Consider the following 27,273-nt stretch of genomic DNA (forward strand, 5'->3'; position numbering starts at 1 on the left):
GAAGCGAGAGGGCGAAAAAAAAAAAAAAAAATTAGTCGTGTGGTTATACCACCTGTATATCAGCCTCACATGGACCTCCAAAGGAAGGTGCAAGACAGGCAAACACCTGGACATGGAGAAGGACAGTGTAGAAGGGAATTAAGGCAGCCAAATAGACCAGGCACAAAATTAGCTCACAGGGCAATTATTATATTAATCTGGTTTGAATAAACTGAGATGATTCAACAGTTGAATAGTTGTTGTTTTTCTTTTTTAAAACTGCTATCCCACTCCACTAATTCCACTAAGAGCAATACTGTGTTTCACTGCTGCTACTGCTAACCCACAGGGGCTTCAACTTGCCATTGCATGTTTGTCTGTAAATGTTTGAATGTAACACGTTTCCTGATTCGCTAGTCGTAATCGGCATGTTGAAAGGAGTGGTTTTATTGGTTCTCTACGTCACATGACCTCCAACTACTAAAGAGACACCTCCCCTTCATGAAAACATGCAGTCTTCATTTTTTTTTAGCGATTTCATTTTTTGGGGTATTGAAACAGATTTTTTTTTTCCATTTTGTTACAAAATACAAGAGGCGAATCCGAGAACCAACAAATTAAATTGGTGTGGCCTAAGGAAGGGTCACAAATCTTCTTTGGTTGGTGATCAAGATTGCAACTGCACACAGTAGGCCTATATACAGAAGTCACTTGCATGCAATATGACATAACAAATGAGTTCAACAATCTGCATCATCCTCATCGTCAGGACGGACATGGTGAGATGTGGGCACTTTAACTGCAGCGTATGTGGTGCCATCAGAATCTATCACAGGTGACCTAACATTACAGTAAGTAGGGTCGCCACACTGTTTTTCTAGCCGGACGGTTGAATATGAAGGTTCGTCATCTGGCGCCATGGGTAACTCAACAGCAAAGTATGCAGGACCGTCGGTAGACTCCAGGGGTGCGCCTGGCCAAGGACCCCTTGCCCCCTCCTCCATGGGGAAGGCATGGGCACGGTCATCAGATGGGTGGGGATGGAGGTGCCCCTGCTCCAAGTCAAAGGTGGATTGGGGTCTGGAGCTGGAGATTGAAGAATGGACTCGAAGCCCCACCTCCTCATAATCAGGGTCGGGGTTCTAGAACAGTGTAGTCATGGCATCATGGTGTTAACGTTTCAGTTTTTGTTCCACTGACTGGGATGCAAGACATGGTGGCCAGCAACTTTGACTTTACTTTCAGAGTCTTTAGTGACGTGATGCATTTTACCAGTCAATGTAAAATATCGTCAGCTTGCTTGAAAAACTGCCCAAGTCATTTTTTGGACAAAATGTGTGTTTTTGCATAACTTAACTCCCCTACCACTACTGCATCCCTCTGGCTTTCTGCCTCAAAATTGTTCTTTGCTCAGGGCCTCAGATTTCCTAAAACCGCCACTGGTGATGTTTCCCCCTTGGATATTGACCTGGGCAATTATGCCATCAAGCTGACAATATGGGTATCTGCATTTAAACACCTAATTAAAGGCCCTGCCGTGGCCAACCGGTAGGGTACTCGTCTGCCATGCGGCTGACCCGGGTTTCATTCCCGGCCCGGGTCCTTTGCCGACCCCTCCCTGTCTCTCTCCCCATTCGCTTCCTGTCCACCTCTCAAACGGTGCTGTCCTATCATCAATAAAGTCGTAAAAGACCAAAAAATATAAAATCTTAGTAAAATAAACTCCTAATAAAAGGAATAAGAATTACTTTAAATGTATTCAATTTTTAATAGATATTGTTCAGTAATAATCACCATCCAGATTTGTCTTTATGTATGTGCGGTTTTTGTAATGCATATTGATATTTTGTAGAATTTGCTATGACTGTGGCAAAAGCACAATGAAACACAATAATTGATACAAAATTGGCATTTTTTTTTACTTTGCATAAGACATGAAGGAACAGGTGGCTCACTTTTTCTTTTTCTTTTTTTTTTTAACTTCTACCAATGTTAATTGTGATGAAACTAAATTCAGATTATTGCAGGGGGGATAGATATGTTTCTGAGTCTACATATCTGCTATTCTTACCATGGTGTTCCTGCCTCTGGGAGCAGGTGGTGTTTCTGATGAGGAGACAGGTAATGAAGAAGAAGAAGAAGAAGAAGAAGAAGAAGAAGAAGAAGAAGAAGAAGAAGAAGAAGAAGAAGAAGAAGAAGAAGAAGAAGAAGAAGAAGAAGAAGAAGAAGAAGATTAAAAGGATTATTTGTATAATGATATGTAATGACAACAAATGACACAACAAATTACAGCAAAATTAAGCAAAGTTGAGTGATATTTACAGTGTATCTTCATTGGTTGTGACCTTCACAACACTCTCATGGGTCTCATCTCTGTATTTGAGTATTTGGCCTTACTACTTAGCCTTACCTTGACTGTGACGATTTCTCCAGTGTTGCTTGAGAAAGAGGGCTGTTCGGCCGAACAGAAGCACAAGCACTGCCACACAAAGGCATATCAGAAAACCATCTAAACAGAAAAGGTCTGATCAACACATGTCTTTTTTATTCAGCTTGTTTACTTCATATCGTTTTATAGCATACATGTGTCTGCAACATGCATGCGTCATGGTAGAAATTCGTATTAATTTATCACTACATTGTATTGAATAATCTAAACCTAGCATGGGCATGAAACAAAGCCGTTTGTGTGCGCATACAGTGGAGAGTGTTTCTACCTTTTACTGCAGGTAGGCCTGATGTTGTAAGATCTTCTGGTTGGTCAAACACACCTTTAAGGCAAAAAAGCAAGAATTTTATCAATGCATGCAATCAATGTGTTTTACATACACAAACACAGAATTGATATAATACGAAGAAGTACATAAAATGTAGGCATACTTTTGAACAATTCAAGTAAACACAATTAGGCCTAAATTAATCACAGTTAAAAGGTGCCAGACAAAACAAAAACTGTGAAAATTGACATTTGAAAAATGTCTGCACACTTAAATCCTTTTTGTTCTTTTATTTGCCAAGTCTGTGGCCAATAATCTTAATACAACTGTGAAGCAGTTAGTAACTACTGTGAAGCCAATGTTGTCTATCATCAGTAACTAGACAAGTGCTTACAGAGAGGTTAGAGCTTAGATTGGTAGAGCAATGTCGCCCTCTGCTGTGTGGCTTTGGCACTAGTGTGACAATCAGTGCCAGTAAGTTACATTATTACAGAAAATGACTAAATACTTTGCCATAATGATCATGATAATTTGGCACATATTGTAAGTATGGTAGCTGCTGGTATTCGACTGCTCAAGTGTATTAGGTGAAGGCATGCAGCATCATTACATGCAGAGCTGCTTACAATATTTGGGCAGAGGAAACGCATTGGATTCTTGTCCTGATGTTACCATTTGCCATTGTAGGCCTAGTACTACACTACTTGTGTTACACTTAGCTGATCACCGCTCTGTATAAAATGTATGCTGCTGTTTCCAGTCCCCTTACATCAGAGTGTCCAAATGACCCCCCACCCTCTCCAAATGGAGAAGCAACAGACACACAGGAGTCATACTCACGGGTGCATTGGCATTGGTGGTGTCTATGACGGTGTCCATGACAGAGTGATGTCTTGTTCGCTATCATGAGAAGAGCAATGTAATTGGGGTGGGAAAACAAACATAATACATACATAAATAAAACGACTATATCATTTAACTTTCTACTCTCCTCTTTAAGACCCACTAAGATGTAGCCTCTTACTGCAGATGGGGTCGCCGGCGACCCTATTCACTTGCTGAAAATGCTTAACTACATCATAACAACATTGCTATGACATTACAGAGAGCCATAGTGCTGCGCTAAGGGGTTAAGGATGTGTACTTGTGGGATGGTTTTGCAGAGTTTAAATACACCCCCCCACACACACACCCACATATGCTCTCTCTCTCTCTCTCTCTCTCTCTCTCTCTCTCTCTCTCTCTCTCTCTCTCTCTCTCTCTCTCTCTCTCTCTCTCTCTCTCTCCCCTCCTTCTCATTGTCAGAGCAGTAAAATAAACATACAGGTCTGTGTCCAGCAGATGTGGTAATCGTGGAAGTTCATACAAGCATTCCAGCCCATACTGTGTCCATGGCAAGTAATGCTGTCTCCCACACAGTTGTCAGAGCAGGAGAGGATGCCTGTGACCAAAAAAAATGTTTTTTTTCCTCGTTTGTATTTTCTCTTCCTAGCCCAGGGGTTACCAACCATTTCCAACTTGGGGCCCACTTGAAATTTTCCCAAATGTTCAGGGCCCACTAATGCCCCAATAAACAAACAATACAACTCAAATAAATATTCAACAGCAACAAGCCCACAAAATAAAATACTTTGTAGACCTATAATATACGTTTGTAGACTTTTCAGAAAATTGTTACAAGGCCCACTTGCAATACCTTCAGGACACACTGTTTGGGAATCACTGGCCTAGCCTGTACGTCAGTATTTATATATTTTATATAAGTAATATAAAGTAATGTGTAGTATGTAATATGTGATTAAAAACATTTAATTGCAGTTCATGACATTCTGCCAATGTCTCAGGTGTTTGAATAGCTGTAATTTGTATATTACAAATAGGCCTACTGTAATTGCTAAATACTGTAATTGTTTGGTTGGTTTCTTTAAAAAATACTCAGCTGACTTACCTTTCATGTGTGTGGCCTTTGGTATCTGACCTTTCTCATCTGTGTAGTTCATCGTCATGTCATTGGTGCACTGGTCTTCACTGCGCAGAACACAATCTGGCAGTGAATTGTTCTGCTTTCTCTTGCCCCGTGCCCCGACCACTGAGAAGAAAATGAAACAAAAACATAATTCCTCTGATGTCCTTCTCAAGGTCCTTGCATCAGGTGGTGGTGACCAACCAAATGCTGGTGGTGCCCCCCCAATTCTGCCCCCCCCTTCTCCCTGGCCCCGGGACAACGGACCCCTTTGTCTCTGACTGTAACAGCTGTTCACCTGTACAGTATATAATATAAGGGTTTATATTTACAATCCTATATGCCTACTTACTGCTGCTAACATAAAATAGGTGAATCTAATACGTGGCAACCAAATGGTGTCTGAATTAATGGTCAATGTAAATGGCTGCTAGGTCTTCTAACAGTCAATTTGGCAAATTTTCCAACAATCAAATTATGTATACATCCCGCTATGTCTACCACATGGAGGAACTGATGATAAATAGTACAATGTAGATGTAGAAGAGCCTTGTGTCCTGCTCCCCTCTTATCTATGGCCATCATGTTCTTGAGTACAGGGAACATGTTCCTGTACTTGAATGACTTTGGCTGTTTTCACACTGGGTCCCTTTAAGCCAGGGGCCAGTTTTTCAAATTCCCTCTAGTGAAGGGCCCGAACATAGAATTGGTATAACTGTGAGCCGCACAGCGTTCGCTTCTCTATTTCTTAGAAGCCTTAGGATGGTCTATTTATGATGACATTGTTTTAGATAAGATTTCACTCTCATGTGAATGCTTAGAGATGTCCTCAATCTGAAGTGTTAGTGATTGCAAATTATGCACGGCCATAGACAGCACACATAGGCTATTTGTTTTCATTTAGTTCTGAACTTATGGGGGGCCAGAACCTTGGCATCTAAGGGCCGCATCTGGCCCCAGGGCCTCCATTTGAATAGCCCTGTTTTAAGATCTCTTTTAACTTAGTTGACCTTTAAAAGAGCTCGACTTTTCTTTTAAGCTCAGAATTTCCTGTACACATGTGAATTCTCCAAACCGTGCCCAGACTTCTCTGAAGTGTGACATTTGTTTGCAGATCTTAGACCTTTATTACTTTATCCGTCCTTCAATCACAACGCTCTATCTGTGCATCATGTCTTTTTCCGCATTTTAATCTCTTAAGCGAAATGTTGTGGAGGGCTTAGCACGACATTAAGGCTGAATCCCATTTCACCCCTTAGCCCTATACGCCTTTCCCTTTCCCCTTAGTTTTGCGCGTTCAAGTGTAGGGGTAGTGGTATCCCAATTCACGTTAGGAGGGTAGGGGTAAGGAGAAGGGTTTTCTACCCCTTCAAACTGAGACTTTCCAGGGGCAGACTTCAAACAAAGGGGTAAGGCCGATGTCCCCGAATGAATGGGGAATACCTTTAAAAAAAGGCATCCACAAATGCACACAAATGTTAGGAACTTAGTATTCTAACTTAGGTCTATTTCTTTTAACTTTGAACATTCAGATTTACAGTGGTCTGGCTTGACATGCTAGCTAAATGATGATTATTTTTTGCCTCTTTTGTCTCATAGCCACAAGCCATGGTCCTTGTTATCAGTAAAAGTAGCCTAAGTGTCGCTACTCGACTAAAAATAAACTGAAATGCAATATTGTTTACAGGTAAAGCTTCCTGGTACTGTAGAGACTGAAGTTGAGAAGTACCGTATATACACACCGGTGCGTAGGCAACGGGCCCACTACAACACTGCTTGATATACTGCACCGGAAGCACCTTTCAGCTTCCTCTTTGGTCTTATGGTCAGTCAGCATTTTTCATGAAATGCATGCAAACGTCACCCCGCCCCCCCATTAAGATAGGCATCAGTCTCAAGATATGTTTCACCCTGTTGATGCGTCAATAAAAACCTTAAAGTATTTGGTGGTGCTACTTAAACTAAGTACTGGCGCTTCATATTTTAAACCTTAATATTTAGAAGGCTAGAGCAAACACAAATATTTACAGGGCCAGAGAAAATCACCCACACAACACTTGGTCATAGAGCCTTCCCCAAGGTAGATCACACAAATTTTTTAACTTGAGAATTTCATAAACTCTTTATTCATAATTTGATAGTGTCGTGGGTATGACTGTAGTGATTTCACATGATTGCCATAATACAAAAACAGGACCCTCAAAACTTGAGAGACCTACGTGTGAGGTAGAACTTCAAATGTTTTCTTTTTTCATATCTATACTAACATGTCTATCTTATGAAACTGATTGTAAAATTAAAAAAATCATTACTGCACTACAATATGTTTTCGTAATCTTACTGTTTCAGTTCCTGTACCCTGAGGGTATTAGCGGGAAGAGTAGGGCTAATGGAAAGAAGATGAACCAAAAACATCCTGCAGTTCACAAGTCCCTGGTTCTTGTGTTGCTAATCTTGTGGTTTAAAGTTTGTTTGTTTTTTACATAGAGACAAGCATATTTGAGTAAACACTTTGAGTAAATATCTTACTTACCAGTGACCAAGCAGAGAGCAAAATATAATACCCTTAGCATTCCTCCAGATCCACAGAAGTTTTTGTCATTGAATTTTGTTTGTTTTGCACATGTACTCACACACAGCTCATTTCTGTGATGTATGGATTTAGTTCCTGGTTGTCTCAGTAGGCCTATCTATCCTTTCATGTCCCCACCCACATACACACCGAGTAGGAGACACATGCTGTATCAAATACAAATGAAGAGGAAGAGGAAGAGGAAGAGGAAGAGGAGAGAGAGAGAGAGAGAGAGAGAGAGAGAGAGAGAGAGAGAGAGAGAGAGAGAGAGAGAGAGAGAGAGAGAGAGAGAGAGAGAGAGAGAGAGAGAGAGATATTTACTTTGCTTTGAAAAATGAAACAATTCTTACAGTCAGCAGTATATATGAATTGTTTCATTTTTCAAAGCAAGAAAAAGGCACAACTTTGCACCTGTCAAGTTCTAGCAACTTAGTCTCTGTAGCCTATTTGTACCCTTGAAAACAAAACATTTCACAACATTATAAATGCATATTGTCTGAACTGCTGTAGTCAGTGTATTGGTCTTTGAAAATGCATTTATTTTTTAAGGGGATTTTAATTGATGTTACACTACGCAATGTTTATTTTTTATAAGTCTTACCACATTCCTAGAGGTAACGGGCATCGCTGATGATGGTGACAATGACGATGATGATGGTGATGTTGATGACGATGATGACGATGATGATCATGTTGACATTAATACAAACAAAAAAGTTTAGGAATTGGGTTTGAGTACTCGTTGGTTTAGGAAATAAAATTATCCTTTGCAAATGATTCAATGTTCTAGCCTTAACAGCAGAACAAATAAAACTTCTTTACATAATTAATAAAAAGTGTTTAAAAATCTAGCATTGTTCCAAATGTATCTGCCCCCTAGATGATAGCTCCAGTATTGTGTCTAGTAGCATAGTGAAACAAATATTGTGCATTTGCTTTGCACATGGTTGTCCGCATGCATAAGGTCACACAGTAAGTATATTCCAAGCTAAATTCTGGGTGTCATGTATATACAGTATAGTGATGATCTGATTCTCATTCTGGTCTATTGTAACTAACTTACAGTGTCTGTGGGTTCTCCGTCGCTTGTAGAGGAAGAGAATCCAAAAGAGGAGGCCAATAATGGTTACTGCTGCAGCCACACACACCCCTGTAAAGACAAGATCTAGACGGACAAAACAATATCAACTCAGTTGATATTTGGCTGTAATGACTATGATGATGAGGATGGCAATGGTGCAGAAGGTATTTAGTTACCTTTTGGTGATTCCTCACTTGGTGAAGCCAAGGTTCGCAGCGATGACAGGGTTGTGTTGGTTAACTTTGGAGTTTCTGTAAATTTTGTTGCTAATTGTCGTAATGAAGAAATAAATGAACAGTTTTTTTCTGATTACAGTGATCATCACAAAGGAATACCCCCTCCCCCCACCACACAAAGAAAAACAGATTTTCATCTTCATCATAAAAAGTCTTAATCCAAAATTTAGGTAGTGAACTAGACCTAGCCTAGCAGCCAAACATATTTTTGCCTGTGAAATTGGTCTTGCCTCGTTCATTGTAGAATATATGTATGATATTTGGCTGTAATGACTATGATGATGAGGATGGCGATGGTGCAGAAGGTATTTAGTTACCTTTTGGTGATTCCTGACTTGGTGAAGCCGAGGGTGACAGGGTTCTGTTGGTCAACGTTGGAATTTCTGTAATAGAGCATTCATAATTGAGTCAAACACGGGAGAAATTAGTAACAAGCTGAACATTTCAGATTGTGTTCAGAATTTTATAGGAATAACATGGTAAAAGTCCACAGGAATCCCCCTTGGGCTTTTTGAGAAATTCAAGATGGCGTCCAAAGTGTATGATATTTTATATGTTTTAGCCCAATAACTTGTGAATAGATGGATGGATTTGCACCAAGTCTCATGTGACATCACTCTATAATAATGGGAACAACATACCGTACATAAAATCGAACATATAGCCTACGTAGTAACAACATACTTAAAATCCAGAGGAATCCAACTTGACCTCTCTGAGTAATAATATGGCAGTCCACTCTGAATTCCTACTATTACAGTGTTAGCAGACAAGATTTGGTTCGAATCCATCCACCCATTGAAAAGTTATGGCACTAGAACACATAGCTTACAATATCATCAATTTTGGACCCCATCTGGGCCCAAGAAATGTATAATGCAACTATGCTGCTCATTGAAACTGAGCTGTCTATTGCAAAAACAAAAAGATCTTTACATGACAGTTTACTAAGTAATAAACTAATATTTTCTAGTATTGCCCAAGTACAGTCATTTTTGCAGCTAAAAATGCCCATTTCTTGAAATTCAAAATGGCGGACCATGGAAAAGATCCCCCTTTTCATGAAAAGTGCAAGTGCAAGTGAAAAGTGTTTTCCCAGTCATAATGAATAAAGTGCCCGAACCAATTTTGATGTCGTATTACTCCTAAATGACTAAAGCTATGAGTACGAAACTTTGTGACTTTTCCTAAAATGAAGTTGGCTACAATGTGATACCAAAAGATTAGGTTTATAATTTTTGTTGTTGCCATGGCAACGGTTTTCTGACAGGTACGCCTGACCAAAAATGACTTATCTAAGTCTCATCATCACTTTTCATATTTTTTTTACATTTTCATTAGCATTAGACACCCTTGTGAAGATTTGAAGTGGTCTGAGGCACATAATAACCAAAATTGATGTGCATTACCCAAGTTAGATGGAAAATACACTAAGGTGACATTTTGGGCAATAAAATCAGGAAATGACGTCATAATGATGTCATAATATCAAATGACACCAAACTGATGTCATTCATAGATCTTTGACTGAAGATCATCCCCTCCAAGTTTGATGGCCATACGCCATTCGGTTCCAAAGTTATGAAGGGGGGGGGTGGGGGTGGGGGGGAGGGGGGTCCCAGGAATGCCAAAAAAGCCCGGTCTGGATAGGGTTAAGTATGTTGTTCCTTTTATGATAGTGTTTGCACACAAGATGTGGTGCAAATCCATCCACCCACTGAAATGTTATCGCGCTAAAACATAAAATATCATCAAAATTGGACCCCATCTGGAACGCCATATTGAATTTCTCAGAGAGGGCAAGTTGGATTCCTCTAGATTGTAGCCTCTTACTGCAGCAGGGGTCGCCGGTGACCCTATTCACTTGCTGAAAATGCCATGACATTACAGAGAGCCATACTGCTGCGCTAAGGGTATGTTGTGCTTATGATAATAGAGTCAGAGAGAGTAGAGAGAGAGAGAGAGGTTCCATTGGCCCATTGTTTCCAGGTTCTACTGTCGCAAGGGGGAGGGGGAGAAATTCCCCTTTAGGCAGACCTAAGGACTGTTCTATTCATTGTAGGAGTATTATGACACGCCCCTTTAGGCAGACCGGAACCTGGTCATGTTGCAGTAGGTGCCTATAGCAACCTATTACATTGGCATATCCCTATATACTTAAAGAATCTCTGATAGAGTGTTAGCATACAAGTTTTGTCATACATTTTGGGCACCATCTTGAATTTCTCAAAGAGCCCAAGGGGATTCCTAAAGATATTCTGAACATATTCTGAAATATTCAGCTTGTTACTAATTGGTTCCTGGTGAAACCCTACTCCTGGACTATTAACTGTGTTGTTGATTGTCCTGATGAAGAAATAGTAAATAGTAAAGAAAATAGTATTACAATAAAATGGAGATAAACATTACAAGTGTGACTTAATTTTAAAAGTAACTTCTAAAGTCTTTCACATAGTCACTCTTATGTGATGAATCAAATCTGCTAAGGTGCAGCGGGGTCATCCCCTGGGTCCCTAGCCCTGGGACAACTTACTCATTTGTTCCTCCCTGTCATCTTCCCAGTTGCTGGCAATCCCATGGCTAAAGTAGGCCTATTTCAGATCAGTGTCACACCAGAAGAAATGCAGAGGTGCAAGAGACCCAGAGGAGAGAGAGAGAGAGATCCAGAGCAGACCTACTTCTGATGCGGTGGCAATTGCACTTCCCCACTGGCAGTTTACTCTCATCACACCTCCCTGTTCTGTTTGCTGCAGAGAAAAAACAAGAGAAATGTGGTGGGGGAAACATAGCAAAGACCCAAAGACGACCTGTCTACTGAGTTTAAGCACACATGCATGCACACACATGAGTGATTCTACGATTCCCCTACGCTTTTGGCAAAAGCAAAATGTCAATTATCAGTATTTTTTTTCAACTAAATGACCTAGATGTTTACATAGTGTATATTTTTAAGTTTCCAAACAAACAAATTGCCAAGCTTAATCTTAAATCATTTGATAAATACTCTAATGAAAGCGAACATTTGCTTAATTATTTTGTCAACAGTGTTATGGACAAATACTATGCCATTTCAAACATATATAAAAATACTACAGAGTTGAAACAATATATGTTTGAAAGTGCTTATGTCCCTTAGCAGTAATGTTGTCATTAATCTGTGCAACTGATATAGAAAATGTGATTGTTGAGCTTCATAAGTAGGATTTTATGAGTCACTGTGATACAGACTGACACATTTTTCATCATAAATCCCTGTAACGTCTGATTTGAATATAGTCACCCTCCTTACACAAGACTTCCTTCTCCAGAGATAATCCCTAGTGCATGTTCATAGGATTTTTCCAACACATAAGGGATCAATAGCGCAAAAACACTTTCAAAACAGTCAACGGTGTTACTCAACTGTGTTACGGTCAACAGTGCAGGGGAACAAGTCGGCACTTTTTTAGGAGAAAAAACAGAGCAGACAAACCCATCTCCCTAGAACACAAATTATTTTGTTTGTTTGTCTGTTAATATGGATATAAATTGGCAAAAACATACTCCTCCTCAACTGTCATCAGTGTTGCCAGATTGGGCTGTTTCCCGCCCAATTGGGCTGCTTAGGATGGCCGTGTGCGGGTAAAAATGGCATCTATCAGAAAAACCTTCCCACTGCCATATAAATCAATAGAATTGGGCGGGTTTTTAGGGCGGATTTTGATCATTTTTTGGGCTGGAAATCATCAGCCTCATCTGGCAACCCTGACTGTCATACTTAATTGTAACACCATTGACGGTAACACCGTTGACATTTCAGCCATTTTTATGGTGTTGTGCTAACTGAGGACCTCAGAAGTTCCACCACAACACCTTAATCAATTCATGTATCTGTATGCTTTATCTGTGTTTTTCTACATGTGATTTCTAATTCAGATTCTTATGAATATGTTGATAACACAGTTGACAGGCAATTTTCCCGCTATGAGAACATGAAAAAGAATGGATTAAATTATGGAAGGATGGAGCTCAAAATTTACCAAAAAGTCTTCCCGTATCCTGCCAAAGAGGTTATGACATCACGTGATGTTATTCGTATGGCCTAAGACCAAACCATTACTGATTTATGGATGAGGTTTCAGACAGTTTTCGTGGACACACACAAAATGGCAAATTTCATGTATAATGGAAAGGACAGTGGTCTTTCTGACAGTTTTGTCATATTGTGATGATTACTGTGAATCAACATTTGCAATCGTCTTGGGCAAAACAAGTTTCTTTACATGCTAATATGAAGACTGAATCTGACATTTGGAAAACAGGACGGCATGAAAACGCCCAAAACCAGTATTAAATATTCATTCTTGCTGAGGGAAATAATGCTATGTCTACACTTTCTGTATTATATGAAAGATAAATGTTTTCTAATGTCCAAAACATCATTGGATGCAGTTAATAGTTAGTGGAATTGCCAAATAAAATCCACGGACTTAAAAGTGTAGGCGAATTAGAGAATCACTCACATACACACAACATACATACACACACCCCTGGCCCAGCATTGGAATTAAGTTCTTAACATACATCTCAGTTTCCAGCATGTGTAGCGCTCCTTGAAGTTCCTGCAGGCATCCCAAGTGATCTGAATGTGTTACTACGCCTTTCGTTACAGTGTCATTTCTTTATCTAGATAGGAAATCGCCACATTTCATTCACGGTTAACATGCAAGGGTGTTTAAATAGGGAACATCTGGAACAAGTCACTTCCCCAAGGCGAAGCTGAGCCAAGCTAACGCTGATGCATTTATGCTGTGCGCGTTGCTGACTGGGGCCACGTCTGAAGACAGGTCGGGATGAACTCATCTCAGGTCAGAGAAGCATGTTTATTATTGAAGCACGGTGCACTGTTCCTTTACAGTAAGTAGGCTATTTAAAATGAACTCATATTGATTTTTTTTATATATCTTCATACAAATTATTGAAGATTTCTTTCCATGGAAGAGGACAATCTATAATTTTCCCCCAGCTATCAAAAAATGTACAAACCCCAACTCCGATGAAGTTGGGACGTTTGGTAAACAGTGAATAAAATCAAAATGCTATCATTTTCAAAACATTCAATCTATTCATTAGATGTAGAATAGTGAAAAGACAACATATTAAGTGTTAAAACCGAGAAAAAATATTGTTTTGGGGGACATATGTACTCATTTCTAATTTGATAAATCCAACACGTCTCAAAAGAGTTGGGACGGGGACAATAAATGGCAGCAAATGTCGAGGAAGACTAAAAACAAAACAAAAGACAACACTTAACAGTTAAATACATTAACCAATGAGATGATTTTATATAAAAAACAGTGTTAATTCCTATCTTGGACATGATTTCACCAGCTTAAATGGTGGGTGTATTCCTTGTCATGTTTTGCAATGTTTTCCTTTCTGTAGTGCTTACAGTGTGACAGGTCTTGACCAAAAACCCACCATTTTATCACCTGCTGGTCCTTATGATGGAGCCAAACTCTTAAAACATAGTAGAGAATGCAATTTGACCTTACTATGTGGCAGTAATCGAAGATCTCCCTTCAAAATATAATGAATGAGTGGCTTTTCATGCTGTTTAAAACCCATTTATACCATTCAGCACTGTATTTAACTCTACAGATGAGTGAGAACATCTTAACCAATGCACTACTGCATCCGCATGCCATCATGGAGGCTGACTTTTGAAGCTAGCACTAACACAAGTTGGATGGTCCATTTTCACTGTAGCACAGGATGTGCAATGCTCTATTATTGTCAAAAAGAATGGACTTCTACAACTTCTGCTGACTTCTGTAAGGAAAGGACAGTTTACCATGTCTTCTGGGTCTATTTCAAGTGAGCTCAGGTGCTTAGGAGAATGTTAAACCCCTGTATCATTTTCATGCATTAAGCATTCTTAATATGGTCAATTTTCAATAGCTCTAGCACTCCAGGAATTAGAGTGAGACTACAGCCAATATATATTTCATGATGTCATGAACCTATACAATGATTTTATTAACAAAAATATGTGTTATATACACTCAATCGTGGTAAATCAAAGAGAATTAAAAAACGTATGTAATAACTATGGTAATTATTCCCTTTGCATCTTTAATTCTGAGTGACTCAGCCTCTCTGTGATGATCTTATACCTGGACACCTATATTGCCCGTCAGTACAATTCATTTTGAAATGTTCTTCTTTGTTGTTTTATCTTATTTGGATGTTTACTAAATTTCACTGATCCCCGTCCCAACTCTTTTGAGACGTGTTGGATTTATCAAATTAGAAATGAGTACATATGTCCCCCAAAACAATATTTTTTCTCGGTTTTAACACTTAATATGTTGTCTTTTCACTATTCTCCATCTAATGAATAGATTGAATGTTTTGAAAATGATAGCATTTTGATTTTATTCACTGTTTACCAAACGTCCCAACTTCATCGGAGTTGGGGTTTGTATATGGAAACTCCACCAATCTATCCGTTTGTAAAATGCATATATTTCTTTGTCCATTTAAAACATGTTTTCAAATGTATAAAATAACCTTCAACTGGCTAGACCTGCTGCATCACTGAGTAAATATCTGACTTACCAGTGATCAAGCAGAGAGCAAAATATAATACCCTTAGCATTCCTCCAGATCCAGACTTTCTTGTCATTGAAAAAAATAACAATGTTTTTGCAGATGAGCACAGCTCATTTCAGTGATGTATGGAATTAGTTTCTGATAGCCTCGAAAGTATCTATCCTTGCAGGTCCCAACCTACATAGTGATGGACACATATTGGATACTAATGAAAAGGAAGAGCAGAGAGAGAGAGAGAGAGAGAGAGAGAGAGAGAGAGAGGTGAATATGAAAACCAAACTATTTCACACTCTTTTTGGTAAAAAAAAAAATGTCTCGAAGATCAGGTAGTAGTTTCCTCTGAGGTTTTTCAGAGGAAAGAAATAGTGAGGTAAAAATATGCTTACAGGGAAGAGATAGGGCCTGTTCAAATATAACATTTGTTTGATTAAAAAAGTAACACATGTAGTAACCCATGTCCTCAATCTGACCACAGGCTTTCGTGTATGCAGCTCACACTATATCGAGATTGCACGCCTTCAGCAGTCTGAAACTACACAAGTCTTCACTTTGGAAATAACATGCCTTTTAATAAACACCCATGTTACAATGACGTATGTGTACTTTTTTTTCCCCTTCCAGACACCCGTGAAACATGAAGCATTCAAGCATTTCAAAACAGGAACAAATACATTAAAAATGATCCTGGGGGCTAAATAAAATGACCCAGTGGGCCAGATTTGAACCCCAGCCAGTCCTGAGTGTGACATCCCTGTTCCAAAGTCTTTCACATACAATGTAGTCACCCTTATGTAATGAATCACAACATCTGCTAGCCTCTACATTAGCAATGCTTGATTGAAAAAAATAGGTTGGTATAGATAGCACTCTTCTCTATCCTGCACTGTGATTGAGGCACACACAGCAGGGCATGGACTACCATCCCACCAGGGGTGTCGTTCAGGGGGGTAAAGTGTGACTGAGTCACCACGCCCCCATGTATACAGGGGGCCCACACACACGCTTAGCAAATGTTAAGCCTCAAGAGATCTGTGGTCAGATCAGACAAAACAGTTTTTCACTGGATGGCAAGATGGTTCCATGAACATGAGGTGTGAAGGTGTGAGGTGTGAGGTGCGAAGACGCAAACACACACACACATTTAAGATTGATGAGTGACAGTGTTGGACCAGTGATAAACCAGTAACAATGAGTGACTGAGTATAAATAACAATAACATTTAGCATTTAACATATATGGGAAGAATAGGGATAGGGGAGAGAGGGGTTCAAAGAGTAAGTTGTTCATCTAGTAACCAAAGCAGTAGCAATGAAGGCCAGTTCAAAAAGGAAGAAAGTAAAACTGACCATGCTGACACCAGAGAAGATGGCACCCGAGAAGACACAGGAAGAAAAAGAAGATAAAATGGCTGAACAGGAAAGCAAAAAGAGTTCTAAAGAGTTCATGAAGCCCTGGGCTTGATTAAGAAACATCATCACTGTCACTCATCAATCTTAAATGCTCAGTTAGTATTTATTACTTCATTATTTGATGTTAGTCTATAAATGTCAGTCCTGTGCATGTCTGTCCTTGTACTATAGAGCGAGAAACTTCATTTCAATTTCCTTGTATGACCTGTGCATATGAAGAAACTGACAATATAAGCTGACTTGACTTGACTTAACTAGGCCTATGTCCAATACTATAGAAACAGGTTGGTTAAATTTCTCTCTGATTGTAATTTTTTTGTTAAAAGTTGTTTTTGTTATTTTTCTGTGCCAAAAATGTTAAGCCTCAAGAGATCTGTGGTCAGATCAGACGAAACAGCTTTTCACTGGATGGCAAGATGGTTCCATGAACATGTGTGAAGGTGGAAGGACGCAAACACACACACACACACACACACACACACACACACACACACACACACACAGTTTTTTTCCAACTGTTTACGCACATAAATGTTGTCTATGACACTATTTCTAAAACCACGCACTAAGGTTTCACACCTCCATCTCCAGTCAGCAGAACCTGTCCTAACTGTCTGCCTTGATACCTTTTGCAAACCAATATGCACAATATGCACAATTCTCTGCATGCAGCCACAAGTTTAAATCTCTTTGGAAATATGTGGTGCGAAACAAGTGTATTGAAATGTGTTGAATTTTGTGTGAGCAACTGTGTTGAATTTTGTGTGAGCAGTTCTCAAATGTGTGTGCAGAGTCATAGGGAAAACCCAGCAGTTATGAAAAGTGTGTGTAGCAATAATAATTAAAAAAAAACTGTAATGGTATACTTTGATGGGGGTGATTTTATTATTTCTTGCTCATATCTTTTTGTTCTACTGACAGCAATTTCAGGGCAACTTATTGTTGTCAATAGCTTGCAACTTCACGTATTTCACTTAAGCTTCTTGGACAGTTCTTGTCCCCCATGTCCCAAAACACCAGATATGCTGATGGTGAATTATGAATTAATTATAAACAAATATAGTAAATAATGAGCTTTATTTTCAAAGTACACAATTACATGCTGATGTCAGGCAATTACATTTGTAATGATGTGCCACCCATTCGTGGAAGTATTTCATGTAGGTATATTACAGAAATTATTTGGTTTTTTTTTGCTAATTTGTGTTTGAATGGATTCTCATAATACCACTAACAACAGGGTTGGGATGCACAGTAAGTATTGTGACTACAGTGCATCATATCTCCGCTAGTATTGTGTGGCCAGGTTGTGTTCTCAGATGGCGGCTTTGATCCCTGTTGAAAAAATGCCTCTGCTACTGGTTAAAGCTACAAAACAAACAAAAACCACAGTGTATCCTTTTTACCAGTTGGGCTACTGACAGTAGGCCTACTAAACTTGCCCCTTTGATATGTTGAAATTCTTGAATTAATGTCCTAATCCTAGGAAAATGTGAAATATGAGAGATGTAAATCTTGGACAGAAATCATAGAATTTTGTGCAGACTCAGAGGAAGTTTAAAAGCAGGCAAAGGGCAGTCCAAAAGTGTGAGCATGTTGCTTTATCATCTCAAGGCATGATGCCATGCTGACCATGTTAGATGCCATGTTGACCACTCCTTTGTATTGGAACGAATGGCCCGAGCCAGATAACCACCATGTTTAGCAAATAAGTCAGTGTTATTTTATATCTATGATACTGTAGCATAGTAAACTAGCGTCACCCGCTGGCGGCCATTTTTTTTCTGGTCTAGCCTTGATCCATAGCAGTGAACTGCCAAATTGCCCTGAATCTGGCAAACCAATCACAATGCAGAGATTTGTTTTGAATCAAAGCGGGTGGGGTTTTGAGGGAGTGGCGACGAAGCCCGAGACGCTGGGAAAGCACAACATGAAAGATGGCGCTGATTGGTCAGAGCATTGGCCTATAGGCACAGGTACGGTTTGAAAGACAACGGGTTGTTCTCATCAACAGTCTTCGGATTTATTACTCATCGGGCCAGACTTTAAACATCCTATCTCACATTTAGTCTGGTTTATCAGGCTAATGATCCTGAGGAAGTGTGGGGCTATGAAGCTGCGTCATGGGTATTTAAGCATTAGCATATGTGGGCTCACTGCCCTGCTTGGCGGCCAACGGAATGGTTGAATATGTAGGATCATCGCAAGTCAACATGGTTGATGTGACAACAGAGTGTGCTGCAGGATCATTGCAAGATAATTTGACAGCAGTATAGTCTGAGGTCTTTCTGGCAGTTGCTTGATTCAGATTAATGGTGTGGCTTGCTGAGGTGCCAGCAGGGTTGGATGCCACACTAATGGTGGCGTAGTTGAGGTCATCAGGCGGCTGGAGCGGCGGCTGTGCCAAGGTGTAGATGGAGTGGAGGCTGGAGGCAGCCATCTTTGATCGAAGAGAAGGCCCCACCTCCTCATACCCAGCATCAGGATGCGGCATCTACCACAGGGTAGTCATAGCAACATTACTGTTTTCTTTCAGATTTAGTTGTTCCATTTTGAAGGAGGATGATTTTTTCCCCAAATACACCACCACCAAAAACATCAATTGTGCATTGTGTTTGGATGAAATGTCCATAGTTTATACTCATTCAGCTAGCACACTTCAAATCAGAATTAATGAACACCAGTTTAGAGAAGTGTGTTTACAGTAATAAGTTCACTGACTTAGGCCTAATTCACACCAGAGCGGGGACGTGGGGCAGGATGGAAGCTATTTTTACCGGTGGTGGTGAAAAGACATGGAAACAGATCTGTCCTTCCACACCAATTGGTGGTAGTCGAGCAGTAACAGCGCGGGAGCCGGCTCTGCTCCGCGCTACGTTTGGAAAATAGAACTCGAACGGATTTTGGAAGACAGCGACCTTGAATTTATGTTACTCTACACAGCGTTTATTTTTATAATACGTAAGTCTTACCACATTCCTGGTAATGGACATCGCTGCTGCTACTGATGATGATGAAGGTGATGATGATGACGAAGAAGATGATGATGATGGAGATGGTGGGTGGTGGTGGTGGTGATTGTGGTGATAATGTTGATAGTAATACAAACAAAAATGTTTAGGATTTGGGTTTGAGTACTCGTTGATTTAAGAAAATAAAGTTATCCTTAACAGTAGAACAAATAAAAGTTGTTTACATAATGTAATGAAAAGTGTTTTAATATCTAGCATTGTTCCAAATGTATCTGCCCCCTACAGGATAACTCCAGTATTGTGTGTAGTAGCATAGTGAAGCAAATATTGTGCATTTGCTTTGCACATGGTTGTCCGCAAGCATAAGGTCTCACAGTAAGCATTTTCCAGGCTAAATTCTGGGTCCTATGTGTATAGTGATTGTCTGATTCTCATTCTGGTCTACTGTAACTAACTTACAATGTCGGTGGGTTCTCCGTCGCTTGTAGAGGAAGAGAATCCAAAAGAGGAGGCCAATAATGGTTACTGCTGCTGCCACACACACCCCTGTAAAGACAAGATCTAGACGGACAAAACAACATCAACTCAGTTGTTGCTTGGCTATGAGGACTATGATGTTGAGGATGGTGCAGAAGGTATTTAGTTACCTTTTGGTGATTCCTGACTTGGTGAAGCTGAGGTTCGCAGCAATGACAGGGTTTTGTTGGTCAGCTTTGGAGTTTCTGTAAATTGTGTTGCTAATTGTTGTAATGAAGAAATAAATTAACAGTTTTTTTCTGATCATCACAAAAGAATAACACCCCCCCCCCCACCACACACAGAAAAACAGATTTTCATCTTCATCGCAAAATGTCTTAATCCAGAATTTAGGTAGTAAACTAGACCTAGCCCAAATATATTTTTGCCTGTGAAATTGGTCTCGCCTCGATCATTGTAGAATATTGCCACAACAGGCACCAGCCGTAGCCCACCTATCATGGTTGTTTGATTGGCCAAGGCAGTGCAGAGGGAATCTGAACTGTATCAGCATAAAGTGTTCATAGTAACTGTCAAAAACCAATAGTAATGTATTACCAAAACGATGCAGTAATAGTGTAGAAATAACACCTTGCACTTGTCCGGTTGGCCCACCCCTATGACCGCCCCTGAGGAAACATACTCACCACTACTTCCCTTCACTGAGCACCAGCACTCTCTTTTTTCTTGAATGTTATCTTCTTCTGTTATCTTATTATCTATCAAAAGAGTTAAGGGAGGCAATATCATACATAGACTTATTCACACATCTTCCTTGTAAGCTTTTATGCCTCTTCTGTATGGTATACAGTCACATGGTAAAAAATAAGTTTATTGGCGCGAAAAGTGATTAGCATGGAATGCTTCTGCAAAAGTTGTGTCTAGGTTGACAATGGGAAAACTCTATCAGTGTGGCCAGATTGGGCGGGTGCCCGCCCAATTGGGCTACTTGGGATGAGTGTCTGCGGGTAAAAATCGGGGGAAATAATCATTTTTTTTCCCAGCCGTTTTGGGCCCATAGAAGTCAATGTAATTTATTGAATTTGGGCGGAATTTAGCGCATTTTGGCGGTTTTTGAGAAGCATTTGGGCGGGATTTTGTCAAACACATCTGGCAACACTGAACTCTATTGTTTCCGCTACATAGTCAGCGAAGTACAATGCCATGAGCACAAGGTTAGATAATGAAATGGACCCCCAGATTTTAATCTGGCCTGGCTCAGTTTCAAGCCCTATACTCCCACTCAGTTCCTGTTTGGTTTTCACTGTTGTGTCAAGTTAAGGCCCAAGAATAGGCCTATAAAAAAGACACTATATACGGTGGGAAATAATTGCATGAGTTACATGTTTGCTGAAAGGCAAGATATCAGGACTATATACAATTTAAAATAGTAAAATGTAAATCCACGATTTTGTTTTTTGGCCAAGGCATTTAAAATGAAACACTGTAAAAGTTCATGATAACCATCTCATTGGTGTACAAAGTCCTACCAGGACGCTTTATTTTACCATATTTTTGTAGTTTCTGGTCATGACCCGACTTCAATGGTATTTGGGTCCGTGTATCATCCGATCATTCAATCATTCCATTCAATCTGGCAAACGGAAAACGAAATAATGACTCCATATTTTGTTTTCCCGTTTTTCCATATGGCCAAAAAATAGGGAGTTATGTTGATTTTCATTTTCCCAACTCAAAACAGAACAAGTAATAAACGAGAAAACCAAAACGAAATAACAACTCTAATTTACGATTATTGGTCTCATTTCTCGCGGTGCTTTTCTATTGCTCGCCTAAGTAAGACACGATAGTGCACAAGTGGCTGCCAAACGCGTTGCTTTACGCATTTCCCCGAGGCCTATAATCAGCCTGCTGATGCGCCTACTCCACAGAACATCTTACTGTTCTACTGGTAGCCCCTTATGTCGGTGCCTGTGGGTGGTAAAGATAGCCTAACTCCTTTACGCACTGTGTCCGGTCCAGTATGTCCCCATAGGCTAACTACATTAATAATTGTGACTATTCAATGTGCTAAGGCTCCTTCCACTAGATCATTTTATTATTACAGGTGGAATGAAGTTTTGACCATTGGTGCGTGAATCGGAAGAAACTTCTCTTCAACTGCTTGGTACCGTCCTATTCCTGGGAACTGCCAGCGAGGTCTCCTCCACAGTTTAGGCGTATCTGGTTGCTATTTCTGCATGCCACATCAGCATTAGGCTACTACTTAAGCTACTGTAGGCGAACATTTGTGAAAGGTGCTAGACGTCTCCATCCGACCGACCTCTAGGCTACCTCTATCAACACCATGGAACACCTCCCTGGTTTTGAATGCGTTATGCATGGCCCCATTTAAACGTGGACCTGAAGTGTCTTTCCATTAAGATGATAGGCTACTATCCCTCGCTCTGACCACTACCCTACCCTACCAAGCGAGTCGGGTGAGTTACAGGTTACATGTGCTGTCTGTCAACCCAGACTGCGCGCAATTTGCCCCAAATGGCACCATGGTCAACTTGCATCTCGTCAACTTGTATCAGGGAGGTGTTCCGTGTTATGACAGACAGAGATAGCCTAGAGGTCGGTCGGATGGAGACGTCTAGCACCTTTCACAAATGTTCGCTAGTTGCTTAAATAGTATCCTAATGCTGATGTGGCATGCAGAAATAGCAACCAGATACGCCTAAACTGTGGAGGAGACCTCGGCAGTTCACAGGAATCAGTAGACGGTACCACGCAGTTGAAGAAAAGTTTCTTCCGATTCACGCACCAATGGTCAAAACTTCATTCCACCTGTAATAATAAAATAATCTAGTGGAAGGAGCCTTAGCCCATTGAATAGTCACAATTATTAATATAGTTAGCCTATTGGGTAGACATAGCCTAGGACCGGACACAGTACAGTGCGTAAAGGAGTTAGGCTATCTTTACCACACACAGGCACCGACATAAGGGGCTACCAGTAGGACAGAAAGATGTTCTGTGGAGTAGGAGCATCAGCAGGCTGATTATAGGCCTCGGGGAAATGCGTAAAGCAGCGCGTTTGGCAGCCACTTGTGCACTATCGTGTCTTACTTAGGCGAGCAATAGAAAACACCGCGGGAAATCGGACCAATAATCGTAAATTAGAGCTGTTATTGCGTTTTGGTTTTCTCGTTTATTACTTGTTCTGTTTTGAGTTGGGAAAAGGAAAATCAACACAAATCCCAATTTTTTGACCATATGGAAAAACGGGAAAACAAAATATGGAGCCGTTATTTCGTATTCCGTTTGCCAGATTGAATGGAATGATTGAATGATCGGATGATACACGGACCATATTTGGTTATCTGAAAATGAAATAGTGATGACAGACAATGACATTTCATGAATAAAAAAATAAAGCAAACTTATGCACACAGAGGAAAACTACGTATACTCACCCTTCACAAAACACCAGCATTTCTCACAGTGATAAGAATCAAACTTACAATCTGCATTCCTCGGTTGTATTTGGTCATCTGTCATGAAGACAGATACGATTGAGAAGGACGTGTCAAATGTAAAACACACATTAAATTTGTTTATAAATAGGCTAACATAATAGACATTACATTACGAATGTAATTTCACCTACTTGCATGCACATGGTCTTGCAAACAAATGAAATGATCTTTGCAGACTCGAGTAATGTTTGCATCGCAGTCAGGAATGACTATACAATGACAAAGATATACATTTATACATGCACTTATCCCCTGTAATTTAGGCCTTTTCAACTGAAATCACAATATACATACAGTATATTGCTACACAAATAATGTAGCAATTCCTAATATTATTTTGTCATACAAATAAATTCACAATTATGTTATTGATTATACATCAGGATCCAATGAGGCCAGAAAGATTTAAGATTTCAACACAGACAAATTCTGAAGGAGAAAAAAAAATTGTTAAGGATAGTTTGTTGCATTTACAAATGTTATTTTATTGTAGGCTACTTAAATATGTGTGTTCACCTTGCATCTTTTTATATATGGCTTTGTCATGAATCAGAGAGCATGCCGAGACCAAGGATTTTTTTCCATCCACTTGTTTCGCATTTTGATATTTATGGTGTGAAGTGATCATCTGTCCAAAAATCACTGAGGAAAAAAATAACATGGGCATTTCAACTTTAACAATATTCTTACAATATCCACAACATCATTTTAATGTTAAATATTTGCCCAAAAAAACATTTGGGCAAGATTCGGTGAAATACAAACAAAATGTAAACATTCCTATAAAAAAAAGACACTAGAAAGAGAGTCGCCTTGCACGGTGTTCGATCACTTTGAGTTATATAAATATAATATGAATAAATAGGACTTTATGCTACGATCAGCTAGTTAAAGGGACACTGTGCAGGAAATGGTCAAAAAAGGTATTGCAACTATGCTGGTCATTGAAACTGGGCTACCTACTGCCAAATTTGATCTTTACATGAAAGATTAATAAGTAATAAACAAATATTTTCTAGTATGATCCAAGTAGAGTCATTTTTGCAGCTAAAAATGGCTATTTTTGGAAATTCAAAATGGCGGACCATGGAGAAGATCCCCCTTTTCATGTATGAAAAATGCAATTTTTCCAGTTATAATGAATACTTAGAATTTGACGGTGGTGGCCAGTATTCATGAAAAAGGTAACATTAGTGAATGGGCAGCATGAATTCTGGAAATAAACAACAAAAAATCTCACACAGTGTCCCTTTAACTGTGACCTTAATGCTCTCATCATTTGTCAGCTTTAAATGTTGATGTTTTTGAGAATAAATTACAGGATGCATATACAGGCAAATTACAGTCTGTGAATATATTATCTTACCAGAGATCAAACAGTAATGAAAATACAGAATCCAAGTCGTCATCATAGTCTTCTCTGTCAAGATGGTTGAGTTCGTGGCCCAAGAGGAAAGATCTTACTGTGATGCCCCTTCGTTTCCTGTTGCATGCGTACGAGGTGAAACTAAGCTGCACACTAAGCTTCAGGTTAAACTACGCTACCCATCTGAACACACATGATGTGAACACCTACACAGTAAAAAAAAGAACTGTTGTTTTTACGGTAAACTGCTGGCAGCAGTGGTTGCCAAAGTCTACCCTTAAAGGAATAGGTCGGTATTTTGCATTTGGGACCTTAATTATGGTGTATCATACACTGAGCTACCCACCTGTGTCACTTTTGTTTGATTTGAAGCCTTCCGTGAGATTTTGGGTTTGGGCGATATCCACAAACCACCATACAACGGGAGTCAGCGGGGCACAGACTTTAAATCCGTCGTACACGCATAAACAGTATTTTCTTATTTTATTTAGGGTCATTGGGATGATACAATTACGTTTCCGCCTCATTTCAATATTTAAATCTCCCGGGTTCAGTGAACGAATTAAAAATCTGTATTGACTGAGGTGTGCCACGTCATCTTTCTGCGACGCTCATTCTGACAGCCAGGAGCCAGCCAGCTCTGCTACGGCAGTCGGCAACATGATAAAGTAACAAGAAGCAAACGTTGAAGCTCTCTGTTTTTAACAGTTCTTCGGCTAGAACTTTGCTATGGGTTGAATGTGCGCATATACTGGATGCTGAAACTAAACGACAAGCTTTATGAAACCGTGGCATTTTGCGTTGAGATGGAAAAGGAACGCGCCACACTCTCCTGGATACGAGGCTACGTGTGTGCGGCTTTTGCGCCAAAGGTCTCTCTACCAGCAAAACAAAATAGCAGGACAGAAGTGACAGCGTCAGAAACAAAACATTGCTGTTCCGATTGCTGATGGAGACAACAGAGGTAAGGACATATTATGTATCTTGAGTTTTTGAATGGCTAATCTTGGTGTCGCCTCAAACTAGCTCTCTTCTCGGTGCCTTCATATGGCTGTTCATGCTACCAGCTACAGATAGTCAAATGAATCAAAGCTACGTTTGGTCTCAAACAAAATTGTACATGGAAAATAGTAGTCCTTCAGTAGGCAAGACAATCACAACATATGATAAGCCTGTCAAAGCCCTGCACCAAATCATGGAGTAGGTCGACTGTGGTTTTCACTTTTACTGCTAGTAAAACTGACGGCACGTAATTCGACTGTCTAGCCAATAACTGGTAGGCCTACATTGCTTGATCTTCAGGTCATACTAGTTGTAGGTTTTACAGTGATACTGGTGTATTGACACACTTCTTTATTTATTATTTAGAAAGACAGGAGAAGGTCAAGACTCAAGAGCTGGACTTTCCATGACGTCCTCACTCGACCCCTGTGAATAGCAGCCCACCGTTGCCATCAGTATCTACTGTGCAGTCATTTCCTGACCCGGTTTCTCACTAGCCCTTCGCAGACGAACACTACCACCTGAAGACGGTCGTCTGGATAATACTTCGGTTTGGCACCGGCATGGTCTACCACAAAGGTAAACACATCAGGCCTACCACTCCACTGCATTTGTTTTAGAAGTCTAAACCACACACCAGGGTGTATTCCATAGGCGAGTTATCACGAACACATTTTATGTGTAAAAACTGAAATGTTGTTGCAACACATGGGATATGTGTGGCTCAGGGGAAAAAACAGTTATGAGCCACGTTTGTAGTATTTCCCATACAGTACACCATTCATACTAATTATAATATTAGTTACTAATACTAATATAATATTAATTATAATTACTTTCGTGTCGATATTTTTCAAAGGGTTTTTCCATCCAGTATTACTCTGGCAAAATGCCTATTGCTTTCCTGTCTAATATTATAAAAAAAAGTCCAGTGGCCTTCAACTAACACCTTTTGACTTATCACGGTGTATCTGGAGAGCAGACCATCTTCTTTATGAGTTTCACATTCTGTTACATTACTGCCATCACCTACTGTGCACTCATGTGATTGGCCTTTACCATTCCTGTTCAATGGCCATACATAATACATTACAATTGTCATTTCTATTTTCCAGATAGACGCCAGACCTTCTGAAAGGACCTAATGGACTGAGTGCTGGAAAGGAGACAACCCCTCTATAGAATAAACTGAGTGTAACAAACACTCCACCAAGAACAGACATGTATGTTTCAGTGTCATGACGGAGCAATCATTTCGGAAGGTCCTAAACCCTATTTATCTAAAATACTTTCTGATGTTTGATAGTGACATCTTGGTTATCCAATAAGACATTTCTTACATTATTACAAGATTCTTCACTTCTTCCTACATTGTTAA

The 27,273-nt window shown here is 39.8% G+C and overlaps 1 protein-coding gene across 1 annotated transcript; it reads right to left on the bottom strand.

The window, feature by feature from the left end:
- Window positions 1-618: 618 nt before the first annotated feature.
- LOC134452229 (uncharacterized) lies at window positions 619-4,779 on the bottom strand. Its single transcript, XM_063202592.1, has 7 exons — window positions 4,645-4,779; window positions 4,021-4,137; window positions 3,537-3,596; window positions 2,697-2,750; window positions 2,390-2,488; window positions 2,051-2,085; window positions 619-1,121 (listed from the first exon to the last, which is right to left on the bottom strand). The coding sequence occupies exons 1-7, from the start codon at window positions 4,700-4,702 to the stop codon at window positions 720-722; spliced, it is 825 nt and encodes a 274-aa protein (XP_063058662.1). The 5' UTR covers window positions 4,703-4,779; the 3' UTR covers window positions 619-719.
- Between the last annotated feature and the right edge of the window lie 22,494 nt (window positions 4,780-27,273).

The sequence above is a fragment of the Engraulis encrasicolus genome, chromosome 7 (genome assembly GCF_034702125.1).
Source record: "Engraulis encrasicolus isolate BLACKSEA-1 chromosome 7, IST_EnEncr_1.0, whole genome shotgun sequence".
Lineage (NCBI taxonomy): Eukaryota > Metazoa > Chordata > Actinopteri > Clupeiformes > Engraulidae > Engraulis > Engraulis encrasicolus.

Excerpts from the sequence above, each read along its gene's own strand:
- LOC134452229 (XM_063202592.1), bottom strand. The coding sequence starts at position 4,702 with ATGACGATGAACTACACAGATGAGAAAGGTCAGATACCAAAGGCCACA. Across the intron at positions 2,086-2,389 it reads GAGAAATCGTCACAGTCAAG|AAACACCACCTGCTCCCAGA; the intron begins GTAAGGCTAAGT and ends TCTCCTCATCAG. Across the intron at positions 1,122-2,050 it reads CCAGAGGCAGGAACACCATG|AACCCCGACCCTGATTATGA; the intron begins GTAAGAATAGCA and ends ACACTGTTCTAG.